The sequence below is a fragment of the Halichondria panicea genome, chromosome 7 (assembly GCF_963675165.1).
Source record: "Halichondria panicea chromosome 7, odHalPani1.1, whole genome shotgun sequence".
In the NCBI taxonomy this organism is placed as follows: Eukaryota; Metazoa; Porifera; class Demospongiae; order Suberitida; family Halichondriidae; genus Halichondria; species Halichondria panicea.
Window position 1 is genome coordinate 4,459,962 of NC_087383.1, and position 27,146 is coordinate 4,487,107.

Genomic DNA, 27,146 nt, shown 5'->3' on the forward strand with positions numbered 1-27,146 from the left:
CTCACCATGGTATGACAGTTCCATCAAAATTGTTAACGCCTGCCGGCAGTCTGTAGTCAGCATAGTCCAGCACCTTGCCCTAAAAAATCAAATAATTATAATATAGCTGGCGAAGCAAGAATTCATCGATATAAATAAAAGCACGTATTGAGTTACAAGTAGATTGTTGCTGATAAGCTGTCTAAGAAAATTCTTTTACTTGCACAACACCAACCACACAAACACTAGTCAACATTGCACCATGCACCCACCTGCTGAATACAGTCACTCAACCAAGAGTAGGTGATACAGGGAACATCCAATGCCAATCCTAGCAGGTACTTTTTAGTCTTACAAAAGCTATCAGATAAAACAAATGTTCTGCCATCAATCACCTGAGAGAGTAATATTTACGTAGATAAACAGATACTCATAATTATAGGCTGTACCAAGAGTTCGTTAGGAAGAGTGCACAAGCACACAAAAGGTATTCCATATTAATTTTTTAATCATAACCACTTGAGATACAAGGCGTTGGCAATAACAACGCATGAACACATCAGTGACAATCCACCAATAAGGCATTCCATTTTAACCACAACCACTTGAGATACAAGGTGTTGGTAGTGACAATCATCACTAATGAGCTAATACTTCACAGTTTATACAACAGCATAACTGTGGTTAGAACGGTTTCAAGTCGTTTTAAGTGGTTGCGTATTCTTCCTAATGAACTCTTGGCTGATTATGAACATGTGGTGCCATGAAAGAACAATCACTACGAATAATGCCATCACATCCACTAAACTGAGTGAGCACAGTAAAATTCCTACCTCTTGTTTGGTGAGGGTATCCGCAATTCTACCCGCCTTGCTCCTGATCTGCTTTACTGCGGTTTCCTTGTCGATCGATGTTTTCGGAGATGCTAAAAAAAAAAATTAAACAGCAGCATGTTTATAGTATTATATGCAATGTTACCGGAAAATTGGCTGATTCAAAGATCGTCAAACCGTCAAATTAAAGTTTTTCAGTGGACATAACATCATTGCTGTAGTAGCCACGCCAAAATCAGTGAAAATGGCTCATTCACCAAATATAATACCCGCCAAATTTTCCAGTTATACAGTAGGTGAACTACATGCAGCGTTTAGCTATACTATTCTGGAAGCACCAACATGATATATCACATGTCGTACGGTTAATTGATACAATAACTGAAGTGATCACCTGTTTGAGAGTCTTCCTTAGTTCTCTGAGTGAGCATGAAAACGTACCCCCTGAACATGTGCCCCTGACCTCTGGAGATGGCTGTATATAACATTTGATGTATAATAATTATGATTATACCATCATGTAACTGTGTTTTGAAACACAGAATCTATTATACACAGTGTCAGTGCTAGTCAACTCAACTCCTATAATTATATAGAAGTGGTTCATTTTGTATAAAATTATAATTCTATCATGCACACATGTGTGAAGGAGTTGTGTTGTGTACAAATACTTACCAGTTGTCGTTGTACCTGACGACAGCCTCTTTTTCTTAGTGCTTGACGGGAGAGTTACACCATCACTTTCTTTCACGGAGCGTCTCTTTCTCTTGCGGTTCACTATCCTCATAACAAAAACACAACAAATATTGTAACTACATCGTACTTGAGTTGATTGTACTATTATGAGATCAAGGACAGTAAGTATTTGCCTACTGTGCCAACAAGCAAGGTAGAAAGAAAGTGAAACCTATCTCTTATTATTAGCGTACATTGAACCTATAATAATAATTATTCGTACGTGATGCAATGGACTCACCCATGGTCTTGTGTGGTATCTTGGAGTCCAGAGTGCAGCTCTTGATGGCATCTGATTGAACACAGAGACAAGCTGAAGAGAAGGTCTTCAATTCATTACCAGACCGAAGAATGAATGTTTCTTGAGCCTCATCTGAAAATCCCTCAAACACGCCTAAAAATAACATGGATTATATAATAAGTAAATGAAGATCGCGGTTATACTTAACATGTCATATGATTGATATTTCATGCATTGTGCACACCATAAAATTATGAAATAGCCAAAAATTGTCTGTTAGCAATGTAGTGATTATCATAAAAATTAATATTCAACACAATATTATGGTTCAGTGCACCATAATAAACAATAATAATAATTATGGATAAGTAGAGGGAGCGAAACATCTACCATTTGTGACGACTCAGCCAAGAGACTATACTTACCAGTGACTGTAGTGTCAGGCTGTAATGTGTCACTCGATTGGCTTTGTGACAGTATCGGTACCGCTGACACTGACACACCCTCGCTTAAAAATTCCTGGAGAGGAATTATTGGATGAAGTACATGGGGGACACATATATAAACTAAATACCATACCGTTAGAAGAACATTACTTGCAGTCACACTACCAGTATCTTCATCAGCGTACTTGACACGCATCCTGGGGAACAGAATAGTAAACAGATCGTCAGAGTGACCTTCGACACATTTTAGCAAAGAAAATGCATCCACATGCACGTACGGTTTAAACTATAATCCATGCCTGTGTTTAATTAAACTGAAGTCAAAGCCATGAGACCAAAGTTCTATCTACATGTACATGTATAGTGTTCTCACCTTCCTTGCTTGTTTTTATCAGTGATGATTGTAGCCATGTACCAGCACTTGTCCTTCCATTTTGCAATGACCTTTGTACCCACCTCTAATGCAGCTGGTTTAGCGTCACAACCGTCTGAATAAAGGGACACCCAACACATTCACCTCACAATGCAAGATTACCTTTTGTAGCACTTGTTGTTGGCTTGGGAACTTTTCTCGAGGTTTGTGCGCTATGTGTGGTGCTACTTCCAGCTTGTTTGCTTGCACTTCTAACACTTTCACACAAAGAATAAGTGGCATTAGGTGTTGCTCCAGGTAACCTACTCGCTCGTTTCCTAATTGTACTAGGCTCTTGAGTAGTTTTGACCGATGGACGAGTGTTAGCTTCTCTGTTAACAGTTCTACTTGTGCTATGATCATGGTCAATACTTTCATGTGACGAAGCAGAACTATTAGTGTCTCTGTCTTCGCTGCTGGGGATTGGATACACTCTCCTAATCGGTGGGCGACTGTTACGATGTGATACAGTAGGTGTTGTCTCTCGACTGTTTCTATGGTTTTCTTGTCCGCAAAGTTGGGATGAAATGGGAGAATCAACCAGACTTGATTGGCTGGTAATAATATTCATAGAAGATCCTACATTCGGTATCATGGTGGTGGATACTAACTGGGGTGACGTAGAGAAGCTGAATGAAGAATTAATTAAGGGATGTCTTGGGGCCATTTCCACTTTCACTTCCTGGAACACTTCAGGCTCACAGGTTTCCTAATAGAGGGAATGTGGTCGCAATTACTACACACATCAGTGTGACATATTCTTGTCCGTGTAGAAATTAATAAAGCAGTTATGTATTAATGTACTGAGAACTTATAAGTACATATTAGCTTTCCGCTACTTTAGGCTTATAATGTACAATACATGTAGGTATATAATTATTATCGTACTTACCGACCAAACTCGAGAGCTTCCATTCATCACTCGGTTATTCTTGATGACCTCAGAGCTGACTATCCGATGGTCTGTGACGGTCCGAATTGTTCTCACATGTCTCAACTCATAGCGATTCACCCCCTCTCTTCTGACCTGCTTCTTAAGCTCCTCCATACCCGAGGGTGAAATCATTGAGTAGGGGGACGTGAACTCTAGTGGCGTAGAAGGCACAGGGGACTGGAAGGATGCAGCACAAGATTGTGAGTTGGACAAGCCCCGACTAGATGAGGGGTGCTGTAGGCTAGTGATAATAGTCGGAGGATGGAGGATTTGTGAGTTTGTTGGAGTGATGAGATTTTGGCTAGAGGGATTGTTGACTTGTGAGTTGCGATTAGCTTCACTGAGTGTAGCTTCTTGAGAAGACGAATTAGTGCTATTATTGTCAGGGTGATTGCCTATAGAATTGTCTACCAATTGAATTGACTCCTGAATGATTGATGGTGAGCCAAAAGAAGGAGGATCCACACACATTGGTTCAATCTCATTGCTTTGGTCTAAAGATCTAACAGTGGAGGTATGGGGTATTTGTTCTAAATTAGTTCCTTCCGTAGCTTGACTGCCACCAACCTCTACCGAGTCAAACACAGACCCCGGCATGTTTCTCTGCTTTCTTGGCCGTACAAATTGGACTTCACTATATTGACTTTGTGGTTCATGCGGTTCTTTGCTCTGATTAAACAAACTCTCCGAAATGACACAACTGTCGGACACCTGTCTTCCTGTTACTCTAGATGTTGCATCAGATCTAAAACCAGAGAAAAGTGCTCCATGATTTTGATTTTCTGAAGCAAGTGCTTTGGCAGTGTCTACAGAGGCAGTGGAAGATGCTTCTTTAGGAAGGGCAATAGAGAAAGGCAAATTAAACGAGTCGGAACATTCAAGCTGGCTGTCTCCTAGCACAATAACTTTAGGGATCTGTGAGTCCACTTCAGATTGTTCGGAATTTTCAGATAGCACACCTAACACAAATCCAGGAACAGTAGTATTTTCAGGTTTCTGGCTTTCTTTTCCGGGACGTTTGGGGGTTCTTCTGTTCTTCAATGACAGTGACTTCCTAGGTGTTCTGGGAGAGCCTGTAGCCTCACGGGTAATACTTTGTACATCGGAACTGTTCTTTAGACACGTGGATACGGTTACTGACTCTTCGGCAGCTTGACTATCTTCTGAACCATCTAAGTTTGTTGATTCAGCTGAGATTTTAACTTCTTCTTCATTCCTAGCAACACTTTGACGTTCAGTCGTATCACTAGTTGAGAGTGGCTGATCCACAACCGTTTGCAATGGGTCAGGAATTGAGTGATTGATTTCATCCTCTGAAATTTGTGATGATCCGGATGTAGCCGTGTCCAAGTGCAGACCAAATGAATCAGTATCACTTTGCCGAGTATTTCGATTTGACAAAACAGAGTCGGTATCTGTTGAGCTGAGCACAGAGAGAGGTGAAGCTGGGATTTGTAGAACTGTAGATTTGTCTCCAGTGGGCAACCTATCCGCATTACTAGTGGTACCGGCGACAGCTGGTGGTGCTGATTGCTGGATTGTGTGGGCAGGTTGTGAGGGCGGTGTTATCGTTGTGAGAGGTTCGATCAGAGACCCTGAGGGAAGGTTCAGCCTAAAGGGTGCACCTGTACAAGAAAATAAATTATTTTGACAAAAGTGGATACATACATGCACAAATAAGGTGCAATACAGGAGGGATCCCCCTAACATTTTGGTTCAGGAACCACTGTATAGAAACTGGATTATTAGCGCATGTGCTAATGGGTCAATAGCAGACTTTTATACACTTATAGGTCAAGAATGCGCGTATAATGCCGTCCTTTTTGAGCCCCACCCAATAATCGAATGTCTCAGTGACAGAGATGATGGCTCGACAGCTACATGTAGCTAGAAAGTAAGCAAACTTCCCAAGCAGGCAACTCTACTTGATGTATGTTACTATGATATTATCCTATGGATACTGAAGATTATCACGAGTCTGTGCCAGTAACTGCACGAGTGCCTGCAAGGCACGAGTGACAGTTACTAGGCACGGACGAGTGATAATCATCAGTATCCATGGGATAATGCATTTATTGCTTGGCAACCAAAATGCAGGTTGAATCTGCGCATGCGCAACATGCGGTTGCTTTATCAACCAGAAGAATGCGTAGCAACAAAATTGATTTCTCCCAGTTGAAGACGAGTTTAAGAGAAAGAAAACAGCTAGAAAGACAAAGAAATAAGACTCTAGAACACCAAGAGAGCTTGCAGAAGGCTACTTAAAGATTTTGTAGAGAACAGACAAGAAAAAAGACAAGAAAAACGTTGACAACCAGCAACCCGTTTTGAAAATGGATAGTTCTGAAGGATAAACAGCATGTGCTTGCTTTCTATCATGCTCCAGTGTATCAGAAGAGGAAACATGCACCGCTATAACTGAAGAAAAGTGTGACAACCGTTTTTGAAGCCAAAACGACTTTATACAAGCCTGAACAGGCTTATATGGTGGTGCAGTACACTTCTACATGTGCAATACTCCGCTCAAAGCACCCACTTCCAACACTGATGCCTGTTTGATGCGTTAAATATGAACACTGACAACCTCCTGACCCTCAGCTTCACTGCAAAAAGAGCACAGAAGTGATACAGAGCATCAGAAAAAAGAAAAGAGACTGATAAGCATTGCAATGCATGATTATAAGTGTGTAAACTATGTTTTTCTTGTTCTCTCACTGCTGAAAACGTTTTATTCCAAATAAGAATCACTTCCTAGTGTGCAATAACAAGTGTGCAATAATACTTCCGGGTGTGCAATATGGAAAAATATCTGCACAGTCGGTGATGAGTCGCTTCCTGTGCAATTTGAATGTAAAACGCTGATGTCAGCACTTATTAAAAAGCAATAAAGTTCATTACGGTTCGTTTTACAATGTTTATTATAAAGGGTCCAAGAGTCAACTTCATCTATGTTTCACATTCTCATAACAGCTAGCCCAGAGTGTACTTACAGATGGATATCACTAGCTATAATCCCTACCATGCCAGGGGCGGATACAGGGGGGGCTTTGAGCGCTGTAGCCCCCCCCCAGCTACACGGACTATAGCAGCGAGCAGCTTGGTCTCTGGATTGGGTGTGGCTTAGAGCAGCAATCATGTCACGTACTATGCCTCAGCAATCAATTCTTGCATAGCATGCAGAATAGCAGACCATTTAGTTGTAGACTGTTGAAGCTGAAGAGCAAGCTGACTGCCATGCAGTCTGAATCAGTGCAAATCTTGATGTGCGTTGCTAGCTAGTCTACTCTGATAAGGGATCATACAGAACCACAAAAACGGTTGAGGGTTTTAGTAAAATTGCTACACTAGAAAAACAGTTGACCCTTTTTTAGCAACATTTTCTGGTGATTAGCTCCTCCCTCCTTTCAATATTCCTGTATTCACCCCTGGTATTTGCCCCTGCATGCACTGTACAAGCTAGCTAGCTCATATTTAAACGAAACTAACTGATAAAATTTTCACTAATATCATTCACATAATTGGGTATGAAAACCTGCAGTTAAGCATGCGCTTAAAAATAAAAATACAATTATAATTGAGTAAGGCGCTAATAATCCAGTTTCTACGGTAGTTGTACATGTACATAATTATGACAGAATTCAAAGGCAACCACAAAACCCACCCAAATTCACTTAATTAACTAGGGGGGCAGCCCCTGGGTTCCTCTAGCCAGCGAAACACTCTGCGTGTCCCCCTCTATTTCAAAATCCTGTATGACACGTCACCCCGACACATTATACCGCATAGCGAAAAATTTTCGCTATTTTCGTGTCCTACACAAAAACTAATTTGTCAGAATTATCTGCTATAACGTGCAAAGATTAAAGGCGTGGCCTGGGAGTGCTTCCAGTAAGCAGTCAACGCACGAAATATATTCAGCGAAATGCTTTTAGAGGCTATTTCACGCAATACAAATGCCTCGGAAATTTTGCGCTATACGGTATACCAATACCAGGAGTGCGTATAACTGTATAGCGCAATATAAAATCAATCATGTACATTTTCGAAGTACTGCACCAGCTGCATATTCTAAAGTACGTATCACATTACATGTACGCCTACTTGTAGGTGTGTGAGCAGGTGACTCGTGTTGTTGTACGCCATGTGTCACTTCCGTAGGCATCAGAGCTGTGACTGATCGGCTCTTAATGGAACCTTGAATGGATTCTGAAGAATTGTCCAACAAAAGACTTTCATACAAAGGACTTTGAGTCCTTGAAACAATAGCAGTGGGGGACAAGTTTTGTAATGACTTCGAATCGTCAGCTTTTAACGTTTGAGAGTTATCTACTTCAATGTTCAGTAAATTTCTTTTGCATGAAGAAGCCGGGTTCATTGTATTTTGCAAACTAAACTCCTCTGACTCCATAGAGTTTAGGGGTGTGGTTTCTTTACTAGCGGCCGGAGAAGTCTCTCGAATGGGATGACTCTGAGAAGGGCTATAATGTAGACAAAATGAGTCCTGACTGGCTGTGTCAGTATCCATTGCTTCATCATCTCTAAGTAGATCTTCCATCTCCTCTGTACCCTTTTCGACCGACACATGAAGTATGTCAGGAGAACACAGGGTTTCTATCAACGACGTCGATTTATCACATTCTTGATTTTCCCCTTCACCCAACGATTGAGACTGACAAGTGAGATCTATCATTATTGGTGACTCCATTTCAAGCGTTACAGTGTTGTCATCATCTTCAGAATGATTCTCTTTCACTTGGTCATCTTCCTTCCCTGATTTTGTTACTGGATTTTGAGAAGACGGGTTTGTATCCATTGCTTCTTGTTCATCATTAGAGCGTACTGAGATGGACTGCTGGTGAGTGGAGTTACTAGAATCACTGCTAGTATTTGAGCTGATGACAGAGCCTGGATCATTTGAGCTACATGTACTTGATGAGGTAGGCAAGCTTGATTTAGAACTGTTTGACGAGGAGCTTGAAGTGCTCGGTCCTTGACTACCGGTAAAGCTGCTATCCTTACTAGCCGGGGAACAAGATGTGCTGCTATTAGGGTTTTTAAAGAAAGGCTGGGACTGAGATTTGCTTTGGGGTGATGAGGTGATCTTGCTTTTAGCTGAGGGTTGAGCTTGCTCCAACCTCTGTATCTACATAGTAATAAAAAGCATTATGACTTCAGACAAGTAAAAAGCATGCATAAAATGAACTTGCCACCACTACAACAACATTGCAGTGTTACAATAATTATGATTGAGGTACATAGTTGAAAATTATTCTTGACTAAAGCCAGTCAATATAAGACTGACCTTGTCTCCGGTCTTCTTCCCATCATCAGCTGGGTCCATAACCTGTGTTTCGTCCATCATCTTAGCATACCAAGCCGGTTTCTAGGGGAAAAGGACCGATGATGACATTCAATCACAAAAATATAACATGCAGGATAATCATAAACCCACGCCCTTTTTTGGACTAGATGACTATCAACAACTTTTGTTCATTGTGTACTGCATTTGCGGAAGTGGTTTAGGGAAAAGGGTGTGATTTCTTGGTGTGAACTTGAAAGCAGAACAGATAGATCTACCAAGGCCACCATACAGCTACAACACAGACATGAAAGAAAAGGTAAAAGGTCAAGAGCCTAATGTAAACATTGAATATCACACATTTCATTGCCGTGTTACTGATGACGCATGTCCTGCTTTCTCTGAGAGTAGACTTAGTGCATGGGTCCCCTGCACTAAGTCTATTTGCTCAACCCCGGAAGTTATGTGGTCAATTATGGCTTCATTTATGCTTTATGTGGTGGACAAGTATGCCTGGGACTTCTACATGGAAAATGCTAACTTTTAGTTGGTTGGAGCTTACCAGCTCTACAGCATATAGACAGAAGCGCTTTTTAACAAGGAATCCAATGGTATATGAAACTTTGAATTTCAGTGAAGTATGACAAAGTTATGACAACTCAAACTCAACACAAATAGACTTTAGAACTGTTATGTAGCATGCAATTAATTTGGGTGGGCATAATCACAACAAAGTACGGTACAACCAAAGTAGCTGTGTCCACATGGTACATGGTGAGCAACAACATTGCATGCATGCACACCTCATTTGCTAGCTCCTCTTGTGAGTCCCGCACAATACCCAGATTGTGGAAAATATTTTGAGAGCTGTCGTCCAGTGGCTGTGTTTCAATCTCACTCTGCAGAGAGGAGGGAGCCCCCACCTCGTCGCTCTGTGGGGGAGCTGGGTCATGCCTAAGGGGGTAGAAGAAGTTATATAAAGTGTCTATAATGCAATAATATTAATACCAACAAGAATTATAATGAAAACCACGAAAGGAATATATATTAAGGACCATAAATATATGTTTCACTAATGCACTTGTCAATCTAATGCCCCACCCCCCCCCATACCGGGGATAGGTGGGGATTAGACCAATCACCTGATCTAATACCCCTACCTTTGGGCATGTTATTTGGTCTAATCCCTGGTAGCCCCTAGTACAACATGGGGGTGATGTGGGGATTAGACCTGTATCACACTATAGCGAGAAGATAAACAGATTATTTGAAGTATCAGAATTACTATATAAATATTGACAGCTATACTCCTATAGAGCTAGTGAAGTCAAGAAGGCACAGATTGCTCAGGATAAAAAAAAATGTAAATTTTGCTCTCACTGTACTCAGCATGTGTTAGAAGGAAGAGTGTGGCAGACATCATGTGATCTTTAATTGACCTTTGACCCAATGCATGCATCAGGTGATCTGTCTAATTCCCCTAGGTAGGGGAGCAACTTCAAGTCTAATCCCCAACTAATCCCCACTTATCCCCGGTAGGGGGGAGGTGGGGCATTACTTTGACAAGTGCATAATCCTGCCAAAACGTCAGAAGTGTTTATACAGTAGAACCTCCATTATCCGGCACCTCGATTATCCGGCTTGGCAGTTTTCTCGTTATCAGATCAGAAAATGGGCGTGTCCCTCAAACGCACATGCGCGTTGCAGCTGTTACCATGGAGACATGCCTGCTTATCTTCTGCGCATGCGCAGACAACCATGTGGCACTGCTGTTTATCAATAAAGTGGGTGGATCAAGGCGTGGTTTATCTATTCGTTTATCCGGCATATTCACTTATCCGGCCTGCTTCTGGAACCAAGGTGTCCGGATAATCGAGGTTCTACTGTACCATACCCAAGTTTTTACTATCAAAATGTAGCTTTTAGAATACTCTGTTAAGTGTGCTTAACACAAACATATAACTCGTACAGTAGGGGGGGAGTTACAAGGTATGTTTCAAAATGACTTGGGTACATTTTTCTTACTGGATACACAATTGAAACAAAATTAAAATTCCTCACAATTTACCACATAGAGTACTATCTAGATTATTTTTTACACCACCACAACTGTCAAAGATAAAAATCACAAATCAGAACTATTTTGTTCCGTGATTTTTATCTCGGAAAGTTGTGGTGTAAAAATAATAATCGTTTACCGTGGACAAGAATACCGTGGCCACTACCTCATGCCCAGCTCCAAGATATAGACTCTAAACACTCTGTTGGGTATGGCATCGGTGCAACCCTGTCACTGCTATCAAGTGAACTGTAATTCATACATTTGTAGATAGTACTTGTCTATGGTTGTGGTAAATTGTGAGGAATTTTAATTTTGTTTCAATTGGGTATCCAGTAAGAAAAATGTACCCAAGTCTTTTTGAAACATACCTTGTAACTTCCCCTCTACTGTACGAGTTATAATATTATGTTTGTGTTAAGCACACTTAACAGAGTATTCCAAAAGCTACATTTTGATGGTAAAAACTTGGGTATGGTATAAACACTTCTGACGTTTTGGCAGGATTAGTGAAACATATATTTATGGTCCATTCCCCCCTTAAGATGCTTTGCACTATAATAATGTCAACTAAATAATGATGCACATGCATTCATCTTTCTATAATTATAACTTACATTTCTGCGCTCAATGTTTGCAAAGCTAGTGGAACCTCAAAACTCCCCAGACTTTCTTCTTGGGTCCGCTGAGAGTGAATCTGTGTGCGCCTGCATAAAGGCGTAAAGTTTTAAGAGCAAACATGTAGATTAGAAATGATAGTTATAGACCCCAACACAATGATAGCCAGGGAAGCACGTCATGCTGTGTACATGTAGCTCACCTATTAGCTCTGATCTTCTCAATATCTCCCCCACTGCTGGAGCTGCGGGTGGTCGTAGTTGAGGAGGAGGTTTCATTCGATAGCTGCTTCTTACATATCTTGTACAGTCCGAGGAGTCTATATAGGAGGTGCATATGGGAAATGGGTTGGGAAAGTACATGCACAAGGTTTATTATGGTGAGCACTAGCAAATGGTTTGATAATAACTTTCCTCACTGGTAAGTGGCAGCCAACACAAGTATACGTATTGTGATTCATCAAAATTAATTACACGTACCCAGGGAGGGCAGTAGTGACATCGTCTTCATAGGGGGTGGAGCTAACGAGGGGCAGGGTTTGGGGTACAGTAGCCTGACTTCCGTCCACACTACAGGAGCTGCCAGAACTGGGTGTGGCTTTATCAGAGCCACTGCTCGTGGTTTGGGTTCCTGGGTACTCAGTGCTGGCATCAGTCTCCGCCCCCCAAGAGGGAGGGGCTGTAAGAGGACAATGCAAAAAAGGTAGTTCATGGAAAGCTAATGTATTACTCTCGTAGGGAAATTCCTTTTGATGAAAATCACTTGAAATTAAGTCATAAAAACAATGGCTACTTAATCTTACACACTCAACAGGGTCTGACAACACTCCTAAATCCAAGCATACCATGTCTAGTATACAATTTTGTAAATGCAGACACCTAATTTTATACCGGCAGTAATGACTGGTGGTGGTTCGATGTCTTGTGTCTCTTCATCAGTAGTGGAGTCATCAGAGAGAGTCTCATCCCTTCTCGTCTCATCCTCCTCTGGACTAGGCGTGGTGGGAGCTCTAGTGACCTCAACCGTTGAGGGCATAGTTTTGTGCTGGGTCTGGACTGCATACAAACACAATGTTTATACTAGTTAATCTGTGAATGCATTTTTCAGACGCAAACAATTTCAAGCATTTTCGTCCCCGCATGTTTGTACAATTTAGTTTTAAAATTATAAGCTTCAACAAAACCTGTGTAGTTTTCAAGTGCAACACATGTGATACTTTTAAAGAAAAACAGATGGTGTCAATTAAAGCTGCGTATAGTTCTCAAAGAAAACCAATACCCAACCAACATGCTTGGGCAGGGTTTAAGTGTGGGTTGGCGGGTGATTTTTCATTCGCTTGGAGTTAGTAAGTTTCCTACTTACAACTGTAAATCACCCGCTTGTACAAAATCCAAATATCATCATGCAGTAACACTTACCACTCTTTTTCTTGGGGACACGCCGCCCACTCTCACTGGAGGAGAGACCAGACTCGCTGGCACCTGTCACCACCACTATCTGGTTGTCTGCATGAGGGTGGAGCTAGGTGTTACATGACGGACTTATATGTACATAATAATTATTACAATATCAAAGATTCTCACAAAGAGTACACTATTGGTAACTACGAAAAGGAACCTGATAGTAATGACGAACAATGTATGCGACAACTGTGTGTGAGTGTTACAACACAATTGTCCAGTTAAGGCTACGTCTATAATGCTGCATTGTGAGCCTGCAATCATACGATCATCAGCATGATCTACTCATGTGATAAGTAACTAACTAATACAGCTAGACATAAATACTGAGTGAAGAATTGTGCAATAACTTTTGTTCGAGAACTGCAACGTTAATTGCTGCAATGACTTACACCACGAACCCTAAGCTGTTTGTGCTTCAAGCCATCACCTTTGCAGTGCTTTTCACCATTCTTGGCAGCTTGACCTTCACTGTCTGGAATCAAGGGAGAGAAATCCAAACTCTGCGTGAAGAGGTTCAGACGTCGAAACTCAACACAGAAGAAGTTTCTATCTCCTCTATCATTGGATCACTCAATCGAAACAGAAGAGATGCTTCCCAGAGTTCTATAGACATTCTAGCTAATGCACTGACTGATATTATCGAAAAGAAACTCTACTCTATTATAGATTGCAACAGAAACGAGAACAATGGGACGGACTGCACACTCAAACCAGGACCAAAGGGTGAAAAGGGGAACAACGGTGAACAAGGCAAAGAAGGACCTCGAGGAGTCCACGGAGACCCTGGTGTGACAGGCATTAAAGGACAGCTCGGTTACCCTGGATACAAAGGAGAAATAGGGCCTCAAGGTTCTAACAGCACACGAGGCCCTAAAGGAGATACTGGAGCAGGACTTAAAGGAGACATGGGGCCAACTGGAGTTCAAGGAACTCCCGGAGAAATCGGAGGACGAGGCCAACCCGGTGTGAAAGGAGACAAAGGAGAACTTGGTGCTCAAGGTATCAACGGTAGTGTCGGTCCATTGGGGCCAGTTGGACGAAATGGCGCTGTGGGAGTTAATTAAAGGACAACCTGGTAATACTGGAAACAAGGGGGAGAAAGGAATGACTGGATCACAAGGCCCCCCTGGACCAAAGGGCAGTACTACCTCAAGTGACTTCATAAAGATTGGAATCTTAAGCAATCCAGCAACATCATGCGGTGCACTATACGCTAGCAATTATCAGTCTGACAACTATTGGATAACAGGGGCTAACAACCAGCCAGTGAATGTGTACTGTAATATGGAGAGATCGTGTTGCAGTAATGGAGCGAGAGGCTGGATGAAGGTGGCTGATGTTGACATGACTGACTCTAACCAACAGTGCCCAAATGGATTCAAACTGAATAGCAGGACAACAGCACCACTGCGTACGTGTGGTAGACCTGACAGAGGATGTGTGTCAACAACATTTCCAGTAAATGGAGTTCAATACTCTCGTGTGTGTGGGAGAATTGTTGCATATCAAGTTGGCTCACCTAGCGCATTTGGTTTTATTACGACTAACAATCCCATCAATGGCATTATTCTCACCCACGGGGAGTCCTCTAGACAGCATATTTGGTCTTTTGTGAATGGAGCAAGGGAAACTTACGGCAGTTCAGAAAGATGTCCCTGTAGCGGCGGCTCCAGGACTGCACCATCATTCATTGGACAGGACTACTTCTGTGACTCAGCTGTTAGAGGTAGCAATGTAACTGATGGTGTGTTGTACCCTGGCGATCCACTCTGGGACGGTCAAGGATGTGGGAGTACCAGTACTTGCTGTGCGTTCAACAACCCACCGTGGTTCTGCAAGCAACTACCTCAGCCGACAACAGATGATATTGAGTTGAGGCTTTGTGAAAACAGTCCACCAAGTAATGATGACTCACCTTTTGAGATTGTAGAAATATATGTACGAATAGACAAATTTTAGAGCTAGATAATCGTCCTGTTTGTTACGCATGTCATAACACGCATGCGTACGAACTATGGTACACTGGTGTGAAGATTATACAATAAATTATTTTAATTGTCTCATGCAGGGCTTACATTACTGCAAGTACCTCAAAGATATGTAGAGGTTATAATTATTATTACTTATGCATGGCTAAAAATTAATAACCTACGAACTGCATGCAGTTGCTGTAACTAGGAACCGGCAGAATGTTTTGCGAGCATCAAACATTTGCGAACTTTGCGAGGGTTGATCAATTCGCAACAATTAAATCCGCAAAACCTAAATTATTACTAGTAAATACACATGATCCTTTCCAGAACGCAATAGTTAGATCGCAAAGGGTCAAATTTTCTGCTGATTTGGCTCACTCGCAAAGGTTTTTCACTCGCAAAATATTCTAGTAATACGGTAGCAAGCACATCTCCTAACTGAACAGTGGTTCTGACTTTACCAGGGTTCAGCGACAGAAACAATAATTATCTTCTAATGTAGGTCTAAATTTAGACTTTGAATTAGAAAAGCGCTACTCACAGAGTTATTGTGGGGAACACACGACATTGAAAACCAATGACAAAAAGATCGGGATGCGATTAGAAGAGAGATAACGAGACGCACGTCGTACCTCCGCTAGACAATGGAGTCCAGGAATGTTATTAATTAAGCGTGGTGTCTGACCTCTGACCTCTTGTGAATCAGCAGTTGCTACGTAGTACACATTAATTAAGCTGTGCCAAATAATTATCATAAAAACACCGTGTGACCGGAAGTGGGTGTAACTCCAAACATTTTCGCGCTGTATGCGACTTTCACTACTAGTGTTGCGCGCTCGTTAGTTTGGAACCTCCCTTTCATTTTTCCTGTATCTGCCACTGACAAACACTTTCGAACACTTGAGACTAATCACTGCTACATACAGTCTTAGCTAGAATGCATGGCCATAATTATAGCTGTTTACTATTTTCTAAATCTACGCTGTGGACAAGTAAAGTTTAATCACAACAAACACTTTCGGACACTTCAGACTACTACACCCCATACATCAGACACGATTGAACATGGTGATACTTACTTCGTAGTGATTTAATTGTAAAGTCAATGAAGTATCGTTTGTCAGTTGGTTAGTGGATGGAGAAGACGTTAGACGTCTGAGAACTGAAGGTTTCACGGAGAACAGCATACTGTTTAATGCTACACTAGTACCAGAGTTTCATCTCAGATCCAAAATTTGGGGGTTACATGTACGTGCGCCGCCAAAATGTTTGGCTACGCCCACTTTTGTTGATTACGTACTTAACGCATCACAGTAGATCTACCTTATAGTCAACATAATATTATTAACCAAAGTATGATGTCTAGTACTAATGTGACAATGTCATTATTCCTACAAAATGTTTGGGGAGGAAGGTTTACTCCTGCCCCCCCCCCCCCACTAGCCTGGCTACACTGCTACTAAGCGAGCATTTTCATAGTGGGATGGCCTTACAGTGTTGCAGGAATGGCAAAACTTGCTCAGAAAAGCTACAATCAAGTAAAATAAACATGTCAGTGTGTACCTGGACACAATATAAAAGCCTTGAACATGACTTTCCTGAGGAAGGCTGTTATAATCAAGATGGTGAATCACCAAACGAAAACAGTAAAGACAGTGGACAAGGACATTTGCAAGTATTGGTACAACAATTTTGATAGCATACAGTTTGGCTTTGTATATCATTCGGTAACATATTCAAACATAATTATCAGAATAATTACGCATGCTAACTCTGTACCTGTATGCAATAAACTATTATGATACATCACTAGAGGTTAATACAACCATGTGCCCAATAGAAACACTGTATACAAGGGCCAGATATCCAGGGTTTTTCTGAGCAATCTTCATCATTGGGAAACGACATTCAAAGGCATGAGGCATGTGCTGCTGCTGCAACATGCATAATCAATGAAGGGATTTTGTAATGGATAGAGTCAAGCTAAATCAATGATGTAAAAACAGACTTAGTCACCAAAGATACATGTATATGCATGTATAGGATATACCACACCTAAGAGGAGGATATATAGGGTGCATATCCTCCGAGTAGGTGTGGCATATCTGACTTATACCACGTGACCGCAGCACTATAAAAGGACCTCCCCCTAGCAACAATTCAATCCACGATGCAGACTACAAAAAAGAACAAGACTATGCCGGATTTTGCAGCCGTCAAAGAGCTAGTTGAGCAACATGTTGACTCCTACAGATGCTCAAGAGCTTCCTTGGTCCAAGCGTTGACCATTCGACGTCCCCTACTGGAGTTGCAAGCTCTTCTTGGATAAAATGTATCTATACCGCGCCCATGGAAGCTTAGCCATCTTGTTGGAGAGCACCTTCCGTGTTTCTGCCGTCGCTTTGAGTCTTAGTACTGTCAAGCATGGCTCTTTTCTTTTTGCTTACTTTCTTGAACAATGAAAAAACTAAAAAACAACTTGAAAAACTGTGCATGCCTGGGGCTGTATGCTAATATTCTATATATCCTACAGCTGTTGACCAATGAGATCAATTAGTGGTGACGTAAGTGTGGTATAAATACCTATGTCCCATGTATACGTGTGTATACGTGTACTACAGTAGGCCAAGCAAACCTAAGCTGTTTGTATTTCAAGCCATCACTTTTGCAGTGCTTTTCACCATTCTTGGCAGCTTGACCTTCACTGTCTGGAATCAAGGGAGAGAAATCCAAACTCTGCGTAAAGAAGTTCAGACTTTGAAACTCAACACAGAAGAAGTTTCTATCTCCTCTATCATTGGATCACTCAATCGAGACAGAAGAGATACTTCCCAGAGTTCTATAGATATTCTAGCTAATGCACTGACCGAGGTTATCGACAAGAAGCTCTACTCTATTATAGATTGCAACAGAAACGAGAACAATGGGACGGACTGCACACTTAAACCAGGACCAAAGGGTGAAAAGGGGAACAACGGTGAACAAGGCAAAGAAGGATCTCAAGGGATCCACGGAGACCCAGGTGTGACAGGCATTAAAGGACAGCTCGGTTACCCTGGATACAAAGGAGAAATAGGGCCTCAGGGTTCTGAAGGCAGAAGAGGCCCTAAAGGAGACATTGGAGCAGGACTTAAAGGAGACATTGGTCCAATTGGAATTCCCGGAGAAATGGGAGGACGAGGTCAACCCGGTGTGAAAGGAGACAAAGGAGAACTTGGTGCTCAAGGTATCAACGGTAGTGTTGGTCCAGTTGGACAAAATGGCACTGTGGGAGCTAAAGGACAACTTGGTAATCCTGGAAACAAGGGGGAGAAGGGAACAAGAGGCCCTCCAGGACCAAAAGGCCAACCAGAAGTAAATAGTACCATAGATGTAGGAGAGAGGGATTGGAAACGGAAGTAGATTTCAATGTACTTCACATATGACCTCGATAAACATCCGCGCCTCGCTTAATGAGGGCTAATCTATTCCCCAGGAACTTCGCGGGTAACTGAGATTATTGCAAATCTAGGATTTTATGAGTTGTCACTAGTATTCTGTCAAGTTTTCCAGTATCCAGTGCAACTGTGCTTTATATAGATAGTGAATAACCACTATTTAAGCTCTATTTACCGTTGCAACTATCTTCTTCATTGAATTTAGGTAAGTTTAATCTTGTATTGTACACATTTATCCCTTTTTCTCTGAAATGATTAATGTTTAGGTCGTATACTTCAATATGCTTGTTGGTAAATCATGTGGTATCACCCCAAGCCAAAGAAAATTAGTCATACATCAGCTGGTAGAATTTAGTGCTAGAAAAACGTTGAATTAAAGAGCACCACTAAAGATCCCTTTTTTGGGAATACGCTAAGCGTTACAGAAATTTTAATTTTAGGCATACATTCCCTTATGATTGGTGATCACCCCAAGAGCATTAGTTTTGAATCAGGTGGATGTATAGCTTTTGTGTGCATGAATGTGTAGTCACCTATTTTTACCTCATAATTGTTATTGGGCCAGTAGTAGATTGTGGTGAAGGGCCTGTAGGCCCGAGATATTTAACTACTACAAATGCTGTTTCATCTATATTTTATATAGCAATACCTCGCAAGCCAAAACTTACTGAGTACGCTGAAGAAAAGAAGACAGAAGAATACCCCTCCTCTCTACATCCCTACACGTCACCGCCCTCGTAAATGTTATCGGCTGTTCCGGCTATATATACACCCTTGTATACCTCACCAGCTTCTCTCCATCTAAGACTGTCTGATTAGAGTGCTAAACTAATCATAATTATAGCTGTAATAATCATTTTTATCGTGTAAGTTTTTGTTAATGTTGTTCGGTTTGATCCCACTCGTTTTACACTTAGAAAGCAACTGGCAGTGCTGTGGAGTGTTTTGCTGTCTCCAAGTGTATGTAATTATACTTAATGAATTGGAAATTGAAATGTACGCTCACCATGCAGCCTATATAGTATATATAGAAACTTCGTACAATTGATTCATCAAAAGTGAAAACAATTATTAAGAAAGTTACATGGTATATTATGTATCTTGTCGTATGAATGATCATGGTTATTGCCTCAAACTAGTGGACTTCTTGATGGTTTTCTTTTTCATTTAATTAAGTTGGCAGCAAAAGAGAAGCCTCTGACAGTCACAAATACATTCACAATTTCAGGGAGCTAAGCATCCTCTGATGATTTTATATCTACTGTGAAACAAGTATCCAATACCACTAGCTCTGCACATGCTCCTTACTATTACCATGTACCAATGCACTGTTGATTGTGTCTCTTTCCCTCTTCTTTCACCGCTTATGCAATGAGTTTTCCTCATTTGAGGCAAGAAAAGAAGACAAGAAAGCGAGGCGCGGATGTTTTCCGAGGCCCACTTCCGTTTCCAATCCCTCTCTCCTACATCTATGATAGTACCTGCAATGACCTAGCTGATACGCACAAATTTGGAAGTTTTAGCAATCCAGCTACATCATGCGGTGAACGAAGCAAGAGAAGTTCAAGAAGAGAAGACAGGACTGGAATTCAGTTGCTTCTTGATGTTCCTCATAGGTATTTCACTTTCATTATTGAGAAAAGAAGGCCGGTGAAAGAGGCTAACTCCTCAATTCCCTGAGTGAAGTGCGGCCTGGGATCGAGACTATTGAAGAGTATAATATAATTCTGTCCAACGACCACTTATATATTATCTTCAACAAAATTACAGGACGATGACAAATTAATCAACGTCACATTAATTTTATCTTACCATTAATGTACTACTGTATGAAAAAAGAAAGGGAATCAAAACTAAAAAACATTTGCAATGTGAACGTTGCTAGGATTGCCAGGAAAAGAAAAGCGCGAAAAAGCGAAGAAACAAGAAATTCGGCGAGTGCATAACTCTAATCCGTTACAACGTCATGAACATGTACAGTCGAGTGGCCTACTGTTGATAAGGAATTTTAAAATCGAAATACAGGTTGGGTAAGTACACAGTCATTGGTCTTTATCTGCTGGTCATGAATAACTTGGAATACTTCCACCCACACATCCAACACTTGCGTGTTTGCTCAACACTGTAATGGAGTCATAAACATGTAACTATAGCCTGCAAAAAATGCACATAATTAACATCACTATAATTATTACTTGCAATGTGAAAGGATTGGCCAGGAAAAGTACCAAAACAAAAATAATAATTATAACTTATTGAAACAGTACATGTGAATGACGTTGTAACGGATTGGAGTTATGTACTCGCCGAATTTCTTGTTTCTTCGCTTTTTCGCGCTTTTCTTTTCCTGGCAATCCTAGCAACGTTCACATTGCAAATGTTTTTTAGTTTTGATTGAGTTAAGGCTTTGTGAAAACACTACACCAAGTAATGATGACTCACCTTTTGAGATTGTAGAAATATACGTACATTGAATAGATGGAGCTTTTAGAGCTAGAAAATTAATTTTCACATGCATTTCATGTGAGTATGAATTATAATTATGGTACACCGGTGAACAATGTAGTCTCAGCGCATAACGTACTGCACGTAGCTCAAAGATACAATAATGAAAGCATTGTATCAAGGTGTTACAGTAGAGTTCTCGTTAATCCGGGGACAGAAGTTTGGCGGCGGCTTTCAACTGTAGATAATATGCGGGCCTACTACAAGTCCAATAGCTGGATAATGAATCATTAATTTTATGTTCTCTATTCGAATCATTGGCCAAACCACACCCAAAACGTCATATCTGGCCGTATTATACGTATAACAGTAAATTAAGAATCTGGTCTGTGGCTGTCAGAAGTGACCAGTACACAGAACAGCAAGGTGGCCGCATTTCAGAGCAAGTTTGTGCACAGTAATGATCTATATAGCAATCATTGCCAAATGAAACGGCCGAGGTGCCGTAATTCAGAAGAAAGGATAGCGAGAGTCTACTGTATACCGTATATATTTCGAGGGTATATATTTTTGCAGAAATGCCTTTAGAAAGGTTTTCGCGGATTTATTTTCTTGGAATAGTAGCCTTTTTGCAGCATGCACGCATGCGAATTTAATTCGCGGTACATGCTTAATCCGCGTAAACCATGAACATTTATACCCTCGAAATATACCCGCTATACGATAGCCAAACCCTATAACGAGGAGTGTTTCAAGCAACTATTTTTGTTTTGTTTCCAATCCCTTTTACTGTTCTATCTATGGTTCGGGATACTCTTTGGGCTTCTAAATCATGTATATAGAAACTTCCTAAACAGTGTCTAACTATTATTTATATACGTGTACTAGTTTTTGAACTTTTTATCACGTCTATTCTAAGGATTCAGCTCGTAAAATGCTTAAAACAGTAAGTGACCTTAGGAGTAAAGGTCAATCTTTTCAGATCTCCTAGTTTATACTTTCATGACCAGGCAATGTAGTCTAGGAATGCCGATTAGTCAAAGGTGGTGTCCAGCCTCTTCTGAACCATTATTCATTATAAGCTGTGCGAAATATATTCATCCAAGGGAATACCCAGGGAAGATTTGCAAAAAACTGCGTGTATAGCACACAGATGAAGTGCTGGAGAATTAGCTAGATCATTACAGCCTGCGTGACTAATATAGTGCATTACAGCCTAACTAGAATGGCCATAGTTAGCTTTCTCCATAAATTTTTTAGACCAAATCTACGTTGTGAGTAAAGAGTTACACTATATACAGTAAACTGTGGCACTCTATAGTTACTGTACCCAAAGAAGGAATGAAGTCTATAGTCATGCTGAAAATAATGCTAGTGAGTTTATTCGCTGCTCACGTGGCAAGTTCCCCCATTCCAGAACTAGACATCAGGTCACAATCGGAACCAAGTTCGGAAACTTCAGACTACTACACTCCATACATCACAGACACGGTTGAACATGGTGATACGTACTTTGTAGTGACTTGTCAAGCCAATAAAGTATCGTTTGTCAGTTGGTTAGTGGATGGAGAGGACGTTAGACGTCTGAGAACTGAAGGTTTCACGGAGAACAGTACGCTGTTTAATGCTACACTGCACAGTTACTTAAGAATACCACGGAAACATTTTCATTGTGGGATGGCTTTACAGTGTTGCGGGGATGGCACAACTTGCTCAGAAAAGCTACAATCAGGTAAGATAAACATGTCAATGTGTACGTGCACACAATACACGCATATGAATTTCCCAGGGAAACTATTGGAAGGCTGTGAGGAACAAGACGGTGAATTACTCAAAGACAGTGCACTAGGGGGCTTTGCAAGTGTTGCTACTACAACTTTGATAGCAGTTTTGGCCGCTTTGTATATCATGTACATGTAGTCATAATCGGTACACAAACATGACTGTAATAATCAAAATCTGTGTGCTAACTCGCCGTATGTAATGCATGGCTAATTGCCTACAATTATAGATATGTACATGCTGAATACTCTTGACTGCATGCGTAATACAGGGGGATGGGATAACCAGGTTTTTTTTCTAGGCCATGGGGAAACGATATTCAAAGGGTGAAAGGCATGAGCTGTTGCAACTTGAGTACTGGATAGAGTCAAGCTAAACATGTTTTACCTACATGTACTGATGTAAGACAAATATCACACAACACATTAGTATCTGAGATGCATGGAAGTGCATTACATCAGGCCAACCATGGCTGCTACCACCCACACAACATTCACATACCCGGTACACAATTTAAACATAGCTCAAGCAGAGTTTTCGTTAAAAGGGCATTAAGGGGCATGACGCCCTGCTTCAATTATTGGGCACCCTCTTAACGCCCCCTTATATTGACCACATGTAGCTCTAACATTTTTTTTAAGGTGGCTAAAAGACCCAATTCTGTTCCAAGTCAACATGAGTCCAGTAGTGAAGCTGCTATTGAACACACTGCTACTAAAGTAAGTCTGATGTGAAGTACTGTGTTGAGGACTGAGGTACAGATCCAGGTATTTCTCTCAGTCTGCTCATCATTGTGCTTTGTCAGCTTATCAAATCCCCCCCCCCCTGAGCTGGGGTATGTAATCACTGACCTAGTGCTTTAGAGGCTCTGGAGTGAGTGGAAAGGGTGCTCTCAGGGACTCCACTAGTAATTCTGTGCTCCATTTTGAGTTTGGCAGCTCTCAGGGAGGCAGCCTTTCCCTCATCAGAACTCCGACTGCTCTCTGTGCCTGTGTGGGGGTTACAGTGAACACAGTATTACCCTGCTCTGTGTGGAGCGTCACAATGAACACACTATTGCCCTACTCTGTGTGGGGGGTCACAGTGAACACACTATTGCCCTACTCTGTGTGGGGGGTCACAGTGAACACATTATTGCCCTACTCTGTAAGAACAGTTTTTTCTTTACAGTGAGCTGTTTAGAGGTGCTGTACATTCTAACGATTTAATTAAGAAAAGCAATAGAATCAGTGCACTGTCGAGGTACACCTATCTTTATAACTAATTTTAGAGTACGTGTTACCCAGCTGACCATGATCACAGTACGTGACTCACCTGGCACCACAGGTGTTCCCTTGAGCCTGTCCCTGAGGCGCTTGATGCGACGGTTGGCCCTTTGAGTTAGCTCATTACTGTAGGGGGGAAGGGCTGGCTGGTCTGTAGAGGGGTAATAAACACACAATCTATAATGAACAAGCTACCATATACACAATGTACGTGTAGCATAATTTTTGGCCAAACCGCAAACATTTCAACCATTAAACATTTGTAACAGCTACATGTAGCTAGTGTACATAATATTAATGTCAGACCACTGGGCAAGAGGTGAGCACCAACCCATAAACCGATAACTTGGGCCTGGATACAAGGCAATGTAAAGCCACCACCCATTCAGTAGCGTGCATAGGCGTATGAAGCCATGCCACCTGAAAGGGTAACCTAAGAGGCTATGCCTCACCTAAAGATCACAAAGAGGGGGGAACCCCCTCACGCAATAAATGCTGTGCTCAAGCCCGAGCTGGTGGTGTGAGAAAAAGGGATACCTCCAGAGGCCCAGAGGTGAGAGGGGTGGGAAGGGGGGAAAGACGCTATTCACAGCTATACTTGCCGCTGTCCAACACGCGAATGACTACCACGCGGTAGGATCCCCTACTGTGCATGCGCAGCCACGCCTACTGGTATTAATCCCAAGAGTACTTGCCCCTGGCTGCCATTAACCATTGTTTTGTCCTCACACACAAAACCCACTCATTTGACGCGAAATGCCCAGAAATTGGCAATTCACAATGCGGCCCTCAAAAAATTACTTGCAAACTCAGCATGAATACATTTTGTCAGTGTCATGGATACCTTGACTGCCGCTGTCAGATTGTGATGCAGGAGTCACCGTTTCCTCATTGCCTCGTAGAGGATAGCTCCTCCCACCTAAAGCAATACAAATATCAGTAAAATGATTAATTTATCAACCTCAACTTAGGTATAAGATTCCCTGTTGCACATGTCAACACAATCCATCGACACAAATGCAGAGGTTCAAAATACAAGCAATGATCAGTCGTTAAGACTTTACCTCCACCCCACTTACCAAACTGAAGGTCAGAGCTCCTCCCCTCCTCTGCTAAGACCCTGGCCAGTACTTCCCGCCCTTCCTTCTCCAGCTGACTCCGCCTCACGTCCTCCGCCATTTGTCGCTGTTCATCAGCACGGATTAGTGCTCGCATGTCAGGCGGGGTAAAGTCGTACCCTAGTGGGGGCCCAGGGGGGAGCGATTGGATAGAAGCATCTAAAATAATGTGATCAATCAACAAGCATTAATACTAAAGATAGAGAATCGTTCTCAGAGTACCTCGTTCTCAGAGTACCATAAATCTTTTGGATAAAACTTGGCCAGTTTATCATGGAACGATTGTTTTTAATTAAGCACACTTTTGTATATACATGTATAAGGTTTTTGTCTAAAGCACCAATTTATTTGCACGTACCTAGTATGGATATGGCAATAACCACTGACTCTAAAACGTACCTACTGACTGGCTTTCCCCAAGTCCCAGTGATAAGTCATTTGATCCGGCCAAAATATCTTGTGAGAGTGGAATTTGAAAAATATTCGAATTGGTACTTCCACCTCCAGTAGCTCCGCTACTCCCTACAGTTGTGGGTGTGGCACCTCGTCTAACAGCAGCAGCTGGGCTTGCAGTAGGACCAGTGATTTGTCCTCTGCCACCATCTCTATTAGTAACAGCAGATTGAATGGTTCTTGCACTGGCCTGTGTTTGAGCTGAAATACTATTTCCAGTTTGGGCAGCACTGTGGTTTTGAGCTGAGCTTGACAAAGTGGTGGTTGCCGTCTGGTGTTGATTTGATGCTGCCAGGTGCAGACGATTAATGGTGGCTGCCAGCTGGTATTGGTTGCTGGTTGAGATCTGTGGCTGATTAGGAGTGATGTCTGGTTGCGGTGGTGATAGGAGAGAGATGATGCCGCTGGGTCCAGGAGGGGGGCTCAGGGACTGGGATGGCTCAGTGAAGGGGAGGGATGACGAGACATGAGCCACGTGTCTGGAGAGAAATAAATACAGTGTGGGAATAAATCTGCCGGATACAGGTACATGTGGCTAGATATTTATAAATAGTAGGATAAGATAGATGAAACGCCATGAAATAAGGAGTGTGTATCACTGATAATCGTAAAATGCTACCTGGGTGAAAGATCAGACTCCATATTATCATCTGGTTCCATGGTGTATCTATGGAGACTTCCTAGACGTAGCAGTAGCTGTATTAAAGTGTTCTCAGTGCAGTAGAGCTGGCTAGAGCTAGAGCCAGTTGTTGACGTTTTAAATGTTGACAATCTGTGCGCCACGTGGCTAAGATAAATACGGTAAAACTCTGCCCCCTGGTAATTCTATTACAGCAACTATCTACATGTAATAGAATTACATCAAACAACACGAGGTTTGATCTATGGTTTGATCTGCGTATTAAAAATATAAATTTAATTATAAATCTATCCGTTATTTTTGTAGCTATAATTAAAGAATGGCTGCACTAACAGCAGAAGATATTGAAGTCCTTTATGAAACGTTGGAAAAAGTCAAAAATTGCATTTTGAACGATTCAAATGCATTGAAGTCCCTGACAGACACTGATCACCTAGCAATTAAATGTCACGAAGTTGCCACTCTAATGGATAAGAAATGCAATGCAATTGAGCTAGAATCTGACAGTGATTCTGAAGATACGTCCACGGTACGCGGTACTACTATGGCGGTACCAATGCTCTCGGCCACCAGTTCTATCTCTGACTCTGGTAATCAAGAAGTCGAGGACGAAGAGGAAACTAAGCCAATCTTGAATGCTGGAACATTTCAATCTTCATCTGCGACACAGCAGCAATCTCTATTTCATTTTGTGAATAGTCAGCCGCAGCAGTCAACTAGTGGGCCACTAGCAACTGCGACACCCATACAGCGAGTGCCAACACCTCCTGCTCCTCAAACCACTTTACCAGTATTGAAGAATCGTTTTGGGAGCCAGAATCCACCAGTTATTGATCAACAAGCTAGAAAGCGTCAACTTGAGGCAGAAAAAATGGTGAAAAGCTTATCAAAACGCACAACCTTTACTTGCGGTATCAGTTACAATGGTGATGAGAGTGAGAAAAAATTCAGTGATGGAATTAAGAAAGATCTCCGGGAAGCCTTACCAGCTCTGAAAACTCATCAGCATATTTT

General features: G+C 41.7%; 2 protein-coding genes and 1 long non-coding RNA gene across 6 annotated transcripts in view; 2 read left to right on the forward strand and 1 right to left on the reverse strand.

Moving 5' to 3' along the window:
* LOC135338025 (mucin-12-like) overlaps window positions 1-26,301 on the reverse strand; it is a 27,619-nt gene extending 1,318 nt beyond the window's left edge. Inside the window, exons 1-25 of one of the 4 annotated variants that reach the window (XM_064534038.1) lie at window positions 26,112-26,301; window positions 25,439-25,971; window positions 25,001-25,159; window positions 24,766-24,840; window positions 23,971-24,072; window positions 23,508-23,645; window positions 12,975-13,061; window positions 12,435-12,611; window positions 12,036-12,234; window positions 11,759-11,875; window positions 11,556-11,645; window positions 9,683-9,833; window positions 8,883-8,963; window positions 7,682-8,723; window positions 3,539-5,205; window positions 2,770-3,355; window positions 2,608-2,722; window positions 2,368-2,431; window positions 2,214-2,307; window positions 1,789-1,941; window positions 1,488-1,589; window positions 1,207-1,287; window positions 813-904; window positions 252-374; window positions 6-79 (exon numbers count right to left, since the gene is read on the reverse strand). In XM_064534038.1, coding sequence (XP_064390108.1) covers window positions 6-79; window positions 252-374; window positions 813-904; window positions 1,207-1,287; window positions 1,488-1,589; window positions 1,789-1,941; window positions 2,214-2,307; window positions 2,368-2,431; window positions 2,608-2,722; window positions 2,770-3,355; window positions 3,539-5,205; window positions 7,682-8,723; window positions 8,883-8,963; window positions 9,683-9,833; window positions 11,556-11,645; window positions 11,759-11,875; window positions 12,036-12,234; window positions 12,435-12,611; window positions 12,975-13,061; window positions 23,508-23,645; window positions 23,971-24,072; window positions 24,766-24,840; window positions 25,001-25,159; window positions 25,439-25,971; window positions 26,112-26,152 — 6,143 coding nt within the window. In that variant the 5' untranslated portion in view covers window positions 26,153-26,301. Of the gene's footprint in view, window positions 1-5; window positions 80-251; window positions 375-812; window positions 905-1,206; window positions 1,288-1,487; window positions 1,590-1,788; window positions 1,942-2,213; window positions 2,308-2,367; window positions 2,432-2,607; window positions 2,723-2,769; window positions 3,356-3,538; window positions 5,206-7,681; window positions 8,724-8,882; window positions 8,964-9,682; window positions 9,834-11,555; window positions 11,646-11,758; window positions 11,876-12,035; window positions 12,235-12,434; window positions 12,612-12,974; window positions 13,062-23,507; window positions 23,646-23,970; window positions 24,073-24,765; window positions 24,841-25,000; window positions 25,199-25,438; window positions 25,972-26,111 lie in introns of all 4 variants that reach the window. The other 3 variants (XM_064534035.1, XM_064534037.1, XM_064534034.1) reach the window with 3 other exon arrangements.
* Window positions 13,913-18,343, forward strand: LOC135338912 (uncharacterized; the record flags this gene model as incomplete). Its single annotated transcript, XM_064535005.1, has 2 exons — window positions 13,913-14,976; window positions 17,562-18,343. Coding segments are annotated over exons 1-2 (1,698 nt in total), but the record flags the coding sequence as incomplete, so codon positions are not given.
* Window positions 18,349-19,424, forward strand: LOC135338033 (uncharacterized). The gene is made up of 2 exons (XR_010395401.1): window positions 18,349-18,634; window positions 19,073-19,424. It is a non-coding gene; the product is annotated as an uncharacterized LOC135338033 (long non-coding RNA).
* Window positions 26,302-27,146: the final 845 nt, after the last annotated feature.